Source organism: Garra rufa, chromosome 22, assembly GCF_049309525.1.
Source record: "Garra rufa chromosome 22, GarRuf1.0, whole genome shotgun sequence".
In the NCBI taxonomy this organism is placed as follows: Eukaryota; Metazoa; Chordata; class Actinopteri; order Cypriniformes; family Cyprinidae; genus Garra; species Garra rufa.
In genome coordinates this window covers 19,416,590-19,426,713 of record NC_133382.1, presented here as the reverse complement: position 1 = coordinate 19,426,713, position 10,124 = coordinate 19,416,590, and the positions used below count along the sequence as shown (strand labels likewise).

General features: G+C 38.9%; 1 protein-coding gene across 1 annotated transcript; it reads right to left on the bottom strand.

The window, feature by feature from the left end:
- Window positions 1-10,124, bottom strand: LOC141297436 (probable endonuclease 4). Its single transcript, XM_073827872.1, has 8 exons — window positions 9,962-10,124; window positions 9,681-9,890; window positions 9,319-9,498; window positions 9,088-9,219; window positions 8,416-8,520; window positions 7,959-8,088; window positions 6,052-6,163; window positions 1-156 (listed from the first exon to the last, which is right to left on the bottom strand). Exons 1-8 carry the CDS (start codon window positions 10,122-10,124, stop codon window positions 1-3), a joined length of 1,188 nt encoding a protein of 395 aa, XP_073683973.1.

The following is a 10,124-nucleotide window of genomic DNA, read 5'->3' as shown; positions in this document are numbered from 1 at the left end:
TTAGGGCTTAGGCTCGCCGTCTGCGGTGGGCTCAGGCTCTGGCTCCGCGAGTCGGGGTGGGCTGGGCTCTGGGTCTGGAGTGGGCCTGGTGTCATCCTCTGCAGCCCACGACGTTCTGGACACCAGCACCCATTCAATATAGGCAGCGATGCTCTCCTGAGGGCCATCACGAAGTAGAATTCAATGGAAAGTTCTTTAATATAATCCACAGGGGTAATCCACAGACAGGCAAGGCAGAAAAAAAAAAACCACACACACACACACACACACACACACACACACACACACACACTAGGTAACCTTTAAAATGGAACAGGAACACTGAAACCAAACCAACTAATAAAGGGGTGCTAATTACAAAGACAGGTGCAGGGAATAACACTAATAACAGGAAGACCAAATATGGGTATACAGGAGAAACCAAGACAGACAGAATGATGGGGGTATTACACATAATTTGGACATAATTATTATTTTTTCGGTCAAAATTTGAGAAAGTATGTTTTTTTTCTTATGCAATGGAAATGGACTTCCACGCAGTAGTAAAAATCCAATTTGAATCATCTATAAGTAACCAAGCAGCTGAGAATGTGTTCAGTGTCTTTTTGCTATCTTGGAGCTTGAAATAGGATTTTGGATTCCATGCAGTGAATTATTAACTATTAGCAGAATGTTACTCAACTATCAGAGAATTTGTCTGTTTTGTTTTAATGGTCCATTTCCTGATCTACACCTTCCTTTCCATTTATGAGGAATGCACTATGTGGGAGACTCTGTGTGTGCATGGATATAAAGTGACTGACAAGAACAATGGAGGGGCTCAGAGACTGTCAATTACACAAGCATCTGCCATTACATGTCATGCTCACAAACATATTTTTCCTCATATTTCTCCATCCAATTTTCCCCTAAAAGCAAATATTTGTCTAATTGTTGCGCCAAGGCCCAACCACAGAGCCAAGTGGTCAGATCTCCTATTTAAAGTCCATTAGTAGCTGGAAAGGAGCATTGACTTGGATTATGAAATCCAGATGTTGCCGTCTGAAAAGGAAAGCACTTTTTCTTGTCTGTGTGTGTGTGTGGGTGTCGGGGGGTTGGATGGAGGATGGGGGTATTTAATATGTGGGTCGGGGGCTGTTAGAACATTTTTAGCAATTAAAATTAACCCAGAAACTAAAAACAGAGCATCTTTATGACCTAACACACTAAATAAACACATAATTAGGATAAACACATCCATATTTTTTTTCAGTAAGTGCATGAGATGCCAGTCATATTCCCGACTCCACCTGCTTCCCCCCGCTTTCCTGAGGAGCTTGACGTTAATTAACTTCCTGTTGGGAACATGCCCTTTCTTGGCACAAGGCTCCTTGGAATGGTGGGTGCGATGAAATCGGGGTGGAGGTGTAGCCCAAAGAATTTGTTTGGACTATGTCCTTGCTTCCGTGAATTCTGCCTTGTCAGGAAGTGTGACTCGGCCCAGACAATAGGCAATTGTGAGGCTGGACCTGAGCTTGCAGGAAACTCAAAACACACACACACACACAAATGCCCACAGTGTCAGAATCAACTTTTGTGACTTAAAACAGTCCCTGAAGTCAAAGTAGCCAATCCAAAACAATCTTTTATCTATTTTACTTGTCTACAAGTACTATTAACAGTGCTGACTGTACAAGATAAATAAAAAGACTGATGAGGATCTTATGGAAAATGTCATCCCATTCTCTAATCCTGAATCTATCTGTCTGGTGTGATAACACTTTAAAGGACAGCTTATATAACCATGTGTGTGTTTACTTAGTTTAGTTTGTTTTTAGAGTATGTCAAGGACAAAAACACAGGTCAAGAGTGTGTGTGTGTGTGTGTGTGTGTGTGTGTGTATCCAGAGCTGTGAGGAATGTTGTAGTCTGACCTCTGACCTCTCTGTGTGTTTGTGTGTCCACGCCTTGCTTGTTTCCACTCTTACACACACACGCTTAAAAAGATCTGAAATCTGTCCCGTTGGCCTTTGACAAAGACTAGACACATAGTCAAAGAAAAACACCTGAAAGTGTACGCTTCCTAAAACAAACAAATGGACCATTGTATCCTCCCGTATTCGTCATTCTTTTACAGTTAGCATCGTGTGTGTATTGCCAATAAATGTTTGTGTCTGTCTGAGCAAACTAGCAGTTTCTAGTCTGTTTCTCTTGGATCCTTTTGCCTGTGAATTTGATGTCTGTGCACATATCTCAGTGTAATTACCGTTGTTGTGTGGTAGGGTGGGATTTTAATGGTAGAGTGTGTCAAGGAGGGCATAAAGCGTGCCACTCGAAGTCATCTGTGTTTTTATACAGTAGCAGCATTTTAAAAGGGGAAGCGGGTGTGGTGGATAAATGAAAGTGAGGTTTTTACGAGAATTACACTGCTGCCACACATGATATAAACATGCAATTTCTTTCCCAGCTGTATACCTTCACAGACATAATGGGTTGTTTTTGTAACTACTGTGTGTTTTTAACATAAACGTGTGTATTTGACAGTTTAAGTACAATAAGACATGAAAGAGAACTTAGTTTAGTACTCACATGCCGTGTGACAGACACTTTCTGTGCGCATGCTTCGGATATGTACGCTTAGAAAACCATGTTTCAGAAGTTTTAACTAATGGTTTAAACGCATTATTTCAGCATGATAGACATGATAATCAAAACCAAACAGATGTTTTTGAGCAGAGTATCCAAGGTACAAACTGTAAAGGAACAGCCCTATTCTGGAAAAGGGGGCGGGGAGCAGCAGCTCATTTGCATTAAAAGAGGCATACACAAAAACCAGCGTGTTTCTGCTTTCACTCAAAATAGGCATTTTCAAAATGAAATTATAAATGATCTGTGGGGTATTTTGAGCTTAAACTTCACAGGCACATTCTAAGGATATTACATATTGTAAAAAGGGGGGAAAGGTCTTCTTTACATAAAAATATTGTGATTCACTAAAAAGAATCAAACATATCATATATATATATTTAAAATGCCAAACATTTCCCTCAATAACCATTATTTTTATCCACAGAATCACAAAATAAACAGTTTAATGAATTTGATATATTAACACTCCCAGTTTCTGTTTAGAGAAAGAGAAATGTTGTCAAATTATGGGGCTAAAATATTTGAGTCTAGTCGACTGAAAGCTTACAAGGTAAGAGTCACTGGTTTAGAAGCATTATTATAATGACAATTAATTGGGTGCATAAAGAACAGGTCATATGGTGCCATAGAATGCACTGATACAATATTTTCAATTGTTCTCGGATATCTACATAGAAGGTATGTGGCATGAAAGGGCAGAAATTCTCCAGAAACAGTTTTATAGGTCCATTTACAACCCTAGGATTTGTCCCTAGAATTCAATGGTCTGTTATTACCTTATTTGGAGGGTTCATGAATAATAATGATGAGCTCTGACTGGCTGTTTCACAGAGCGGCATATTTCAGTAGCGGAAAATATATATTTAATCACGGAGCTCCAGCTTATTTGTTTTCCTTGTCTTTGTGAGTAAGTTACAGACACCTTAACATCTCCTGCACAGCCTGGAACATAACATTTATTCCGTGATCTGCCATTTTTGCTATTATCCTCGCTTTGCTTTATTTTCACAACAGCCTAGCTGCAGAACTTCTGATAATTCAGCTATGCAAATGTTGGGGGTGTAACTATTACGACTATTACGATCGTGACTATTATGTAATAGTCTTTGTTATGTTGGAATTGGCTTATTTTTCAGTGGTCTTCTGCAAACACCAGATTTATATAAGAAGGAGGAAACGATGGTGTTTGAGACTCATGGTACTATGTACAGAATTGTAATTATTCATCTATGCCAAGGTAAATACAGTTTTCCACCTTTAAAGTGCCCTACTATTGTGTTGTAGTTCCCTATAACAAGTTTAAATGCATCTAAGGTAAGAAAACTTATATATTTTTTTAGAATATACAGTGGTGTGAAAAAGTGTTGGCCCCCTTAATGATTTTTTTTTTTTGCATGTTTGTCACACTTTAATGTTTCAGATCATCTAACAAATTTAAATATTAATCAAAGATAACACAAGTAAACACAACATGCAGTTTTTAAATGAAAAAACTGTAAAACATAACTGTGGTTTAACCTGTGTTCAGTTTCTCTAGCCACACCTAGGCCTGATTACTGCCACACCTGTTCGATATCAAGAAATCACTTAAATAGGACCTGCCTGACAAAGTGAAGTAGACCAAAAGATCCTCAAAAGCTACACATCATGTTGAGATCCAAAGAAATTCAGGAATAATTGAGAAAGAAAGTAATTGAGATCTATCAGTCTGGAAAAGGTAATAAAACCGTTTCTAAAGCTTTGGGACTCCAGCAAACCACAGTGAGAGCCATTATCCACAAATAGCGAAAACATGGAACAGTGGCGAACCTTCCCAGGAGTGACCGGCTGACCAAAATTACCCCAAGAGCACAGCAACGTCTCATCTAAGAGGTTACAAAAGACCCCACAACAACATCTTAAGAACTGCAGGCCTCTCTTGCCTCAGTTAAGGTCAGTGTTCATGACTCCACCATAAGAAAGAGACAAAGACGAAAACAAGACGAAAAATGCTGCTGAGCAAAAAGAACATAAAAGCTCGTCTCAGTTTTGCCAGAACACATCTTGATGATTCCCAAGACTTTTGGGGAAAAAAATACTCTGTGGACTGACGAGACAAAAGTTTTTGGAAGGTGTGGCGTAAAAGTAACACAGCATTTCAGAAAAAGAACATCATACCAACAGTAAAATATGGTGGTAGTGGTGTGATGGTCTGGAGCTGTTTTTCTGCTGGACCTGGAAGACTTGCTGTGATAAATGGAACCATGAATTCTGCTGTCGACCAAAAAATCCTGAAGGACAATGTCCGGCCATCTGTTCGTGACCTCAAGCTGAAGTGAACTTGGGTTTTGCAGCAGGACAATGATCCAAAACACACCAGCAAATCCACCTCTGAATGGCTGAAGAAAAACAAAATAAAGACTTCGGAGTGGCCTAGTCAAAGTCCTGACCTGAATCATATTGAGATGATGGCATGACCTTAAAAAGGCAGTTCATGCTCGAAAACCCTCCAATGTGGCTGAATTACAACAAATCTGCCAAGATGAGTGGACCAAAATTCCTGTACAGCGCTGTAACAGACTCATTGCAAGTTATGGCAAATGCATAAAAATTGCATTCTTAGGAAATAGTGGGTTTACAGCAAACTATCAGTAAGACAGTAATATTATGGTTTATCTGAAAACCTAAAGCTGCACTGGGTATACATAATATTAACACAAAAATTTTGAGCACTCAATTGAAAATTCACACATAACATATTAATCATACTTACAGGCTGTGGTTCAGAGACGCTTGTTCGTCCAAATAAAATGGTAATAAAGACTTATCTTTCATGGACAAAAGTTTAACGAATCCCACTTCAAATTGTATGTGATTTCCGGTAAAAAATGAATTTAGATTTTTTTCACATCAATATATTTCGGCAATGAAAAAAAAACTTGTTTTCACAGCATATTGTCGACATAATATAAACCAGGGTTCTTCAAATCTTGCCCTGGAGGGCCAATGTGCTGCAGAGTTTAGCTCTAACCCTGATCAAACTCACCTATCTGTGATTTTCTAATGATCTTGGAGACAATTTAGCATGTTCAGGTGTGTTTGATTAGGGTTAGAGTTAACTCTGCAGGAAAGTGGATCTCGTGGGCCAGATTTGAGGATCCTGAACACTAACTAGCGGGTTTATTTGTGGGCAGAGTGTTCGTATTTCGAGTGTAAGCAGGGATTATACTAATGTGTTACCTAGTGACATATATCGGTAACAGGCAGAAGATTAGAAAATATAAAGACTTGATAGCTATGTTACAAACTGAATGAGTTTTCAGGAGTTTTAAATCTATCGCCTTATTGGCACAGCATCCAAATATCCATCTGCATCCTTCAGCAAAAATTCAGGGAAGTAAATATTCACTGGCAAGCACAGACTATCTGGTTGTTATGTGGTTACCAGAGCAACAGGGCTCTTGGAGGACCAGGCTGGAGCCTGTGGCCGCTGGGCTGCTGTGTGTACAGGCCTGTCGCTCCGTGGCTCTATGCCCAACCACCACTCCGGAAAATTCCTTGGTAAGGGTCAGCAGCGGAGACTCAGTCAAAGCCATATACAGCCATTTTACTAACTGTACCATTAAATGGTTACCTCATTAAATGTGTTTGCAAAAGTCAAAAAGGATGCAAATTCATGTGGTTCAGCATTCTGAATAAATCTTCCATTTGTCTTTTCTTGCTGACAAACATTACATGAAAACTAAATTACAGGAATTGCAGTCGGTTTGCGATTTGTGAGAAGCGCAGTATAAAAAGTCTGTGTGGTCCATCGATTTTCCTCATCTGGCACTGCGTCATCTGGCTCTGTTGATGTGAGGCTTTGCTAAGCCTGATGTTACATGCGCTTAGCAAAACATTGGCATTTGCTGTTCTTAAGGACACTCAGCAACTGTGCTGTTCACTTCACACAGCCAACAGAAACTGCCACAGGCCCCCAAAGGATTCTCAAATATTTTTTTAACCTAAAAATGTTTATTCTGACAGATTCCAACAAATGTGCAACATGGGGTAAACTACTGTTCAAACAGTAACATCATGTTAAGGCCCAACCCATGCTTACAGTAGTTCTGCAGCTTCCATACAGTTCTTCTTTGCCTTTGTTCATGTCTATATATATATATATATATATATATATATATGAAGGATATCACATCTCTTTTTTATAAAGAATCAAGTATAACAGACTCTCAAAGTTTTATACCTCAGGCTCTGTTAATTAAGTTTAATAATGCCAAGTTGTTTGAATTCAGGTTAAGTCTAAGTGGTAAAACATAATGAGACCTGGAAACATTTTTCGCACCATATGTGTCCGGATGAAACTGAGAGGAACCGAAACAACACAGAACAGCGCCGAAACATTCGATTTGAACACTTATTCATTCATATACCTCTGGTTTGCCCTGTGGTTTATTAACTCCCTGAATGATATTTCCTGTTGGCTGGCACAGAGTAGCAGATTCCATTGCAAGGCACTTTTGTCTTCCTGTATAAATTCACACTTTGAAACATCCTTCCTACTGCTACTTTAAAAGTCTAAACCAACTTCTATTGGGGCGGGCGAAATATGTTAAACTTCCTAAATTCCTAGTCATCACATAAATGTAATTTTCATGCTTACAGATGGCAGCCTTTCTAAAAAAAAATTGCAAGACTGCATGTGGCATTCTTGTGTGGTCCAGCTAATGATGGGCTTTGAATGTGCAGAGCTGCACCCGAGGTGGGACTCGGGGTGTAAATGGTCAACAAATTAAACAACAAAGTAGTTCCTTTCAACTCTAACTGACAAAAACGGTATGAGGGTGAATAAGTGAAATATTTACAACAGTGAAAAGACACAATAGGCTTACGGTTGCTGCTTCTGACATACATGACTATGCGTCCATATTCTGGGTCCTGGCTCCCTCTAATGGTCAAAATGTTGTTTATAACAGCATAATCACCAGAGTCTTATAAAATGTTCAAAATACTGATATTTAAACCTGAGTGAAGACTAAATTAATTACTTACTTAATTCAAAGAAACAATGTTATAGACAATAACATATTAGAGACATTAAATGCTCAATGAATAAGATGCACACTGTCATCATAAACAGGGACATTTTTATTATGCTTTACCAATAATAACTGGCACCAAGAAGACATTTAATTCTTCGTCTTTTTTCCACAAAGGGAGTAAAGGAGCTCTATCTGTTCAGGATACTCAAAACCTGGGCTGGAAAGAGAGGATGCAGATTAAATGCATGTCAGTGTTGCCTTTTCATTTAATTCAGATTCAGAACAAAATGTTGTTTTCCAAACTGAAACTTACCGACCAGGTGTTTCCAGAATCAGAGGCATATTATCCAGTCGAGGCTCATTTACAATTTCTCGGAAAGCAGAAATGCCTATTTGGCCACGTCCAATGTCTTCATGGCGGTCCAGATGGCAGCCTAATTTTCCTTTTTTAAGCAAAATTACATAATATCAAAAAGAATTAACAATTACAGCAATAGAGCACTGCTGTGATTACATACTGAGCTTGTGGAAGAAGTTAGCTTCACAAAACAATCAAAGGGGTGCATTACTGATGTATTTCATGATGTAGTAACATGAAAATATATTATGTATGTGTTAACCAAAACCTTATTTCAAGCATTTAACCAAAAAAACATTTTAAAAAACAATAGAATACAGGACGAAGGAATGGGACATGTTAAAATGCAAACTTGTTTCTGTGTTTTGGCCTACAAATTTCTGAATTATGCGTTGAAATGAATGTAGCATACCTTTAGAGTCATTTAAATGAATGGCTCTCAAATAATGCAACCCAACCACACGGTCAAATTCATCAAGCACATTCTTCACTCCTCCAGGTGGTGAAATGTCATAGCCTATACAGAAAAGAGTATCTTAAAATACTTTATATATATATATATATATATATATATATATGTACCTTGCAGAATCTGCAAAATGTGAAGAAGTCACAGTGATGATAAAAGTGGGGCTCATACACAAATGTTCAAGAAGGAAGCATGGTGCATTAAAAAGATCAGGGTAAACTTAACTTGTATTTTTTGTCTTCTGGGAAACATGGAAGTATCGTTTGTAGCTTCTGAAGGGCAGTACTAAATGATAAAATATGATGTTTCAACAAAATAAGAAAAATTTACACACCTTCATTATGTTCAAAAGTTTTCACACCCTGGCTCATGTTTCCTTCTGGAGCATCAGTGAATGTTTGAACATTTTGTAGTAGTTGCATATGAGTCCCTCAGTTGTCATTAGTGTGAAAAAAAATGGATCTCAAAATCATACAGTAGCTGCTGGAAAGGGTTTAAATATGGAGAATATGCTGGAAAACCAAATCATTTGCAGGAAATGGAAGATTTTAACTATATATTTTAAATCTTTTACCAAATATTTTGGAGTCATATCTATTGGACTTCACACCATACCTGCTGCAAAAGCATGGCAAGTGTCCAGACACACCCCAACACGTGTCTTGTCACGCACCCGGTCTATTATGCTTCTCAGTTCACTGAACTGCCCACCTATAGTGCTGCCCTGACCGCTCATGTTTTCAAGTACTATTGAAAGACAAGAAAGAACATAATCCAGCTAAATTTACCAGAAAGCATTAGCACAATTGCACATTTTCTAAAGATCACCAGGATTGTATAGTTGACCTGTAATGACAGCAGGGGTTTGCTGGTGTGCGTGGTTGATAGCTTGGGCAATTTTCTCCATGCATTTCTCAGGGGTGGAGTCTATAGAAGCTCCAGGGTGAAAGTTAAACTGGCTGAGGCCCAGTGCACTGCAGCGACTCAGTTCATCCACAAGCATGGCCTGGCTCTTACTGAACACATCTAGAAAATGCAGAGTCATCTGACATACAGTCTTATATACAAAACACATGCAGCCTAGAGTAATAATTATTGGACTGGATATCGATTAATTCAACTGAGCTGCCAGCTTTGTGGCTTCATCTTTAAATAATCAGTATTTGGTGGATGGACAAAACCACATCAGGTACAGTCAGCTCACAAACCTTCTTTGGGGGAACCGCAGTTCATCAAATAAGATCCATGTGGTAGAATGTGCATCGGATCAAAGCCATGTTGAACACATGCTTCTTGAAATTTAACTGCAGCTGCTGTATCAAGGGCTGGTCTCGTCCAGGAGCGCTGGGAGCCCAAGAAAAGGGCAAAAGCGTGCCCTCCCATGGCCACACTTGATTCGACTGCTTTCCATATTCCTCCTTAAGAATATTGGAAAGTTGATATACGCTCAGCACAAACACTGCAATCAGAATAAAGTGCCTTTGCTCACCTGACATTGAGACGTGAGCACCTATGTATTTTTTCTTTGGCTTTATTTTCCTTTTCTGTGCCATTTTTTCTTCTGATGGTTCTGCATCAGAATGTTGTAGCTCCCTTGTTTCTGTAATCTCCTCTGTTGTTTTTTTCTTCTGGCCTTTTCTTCGTGAGGCCAT

Excerpts from the sequence above, each read along its gene's own strand:
- LOC141297436 (XM_073827872.1), bottom strand. The coding sequence starts at position 10,124 with ATGGCCTCACGAAGAAAAGGCCAGAAGAAAAAAACAACAGAGGAGATT. Across the intron at positions 8,521-9,087 it reads TTGCCATGCTTTTGCAGCAG|GCTATGACATTTCACCACCT; the intron begins GTATGGTGTGAA and ends TTTTCTGTATAG. Across the intron at positions 6,164-7,958 it reads ATTCTGGAAACACCTGGTCG|GAATTTTCCGGAGTGGTGGT; the intron begins GTAAGTTTCAGT and ends ACCCTTACCAAG.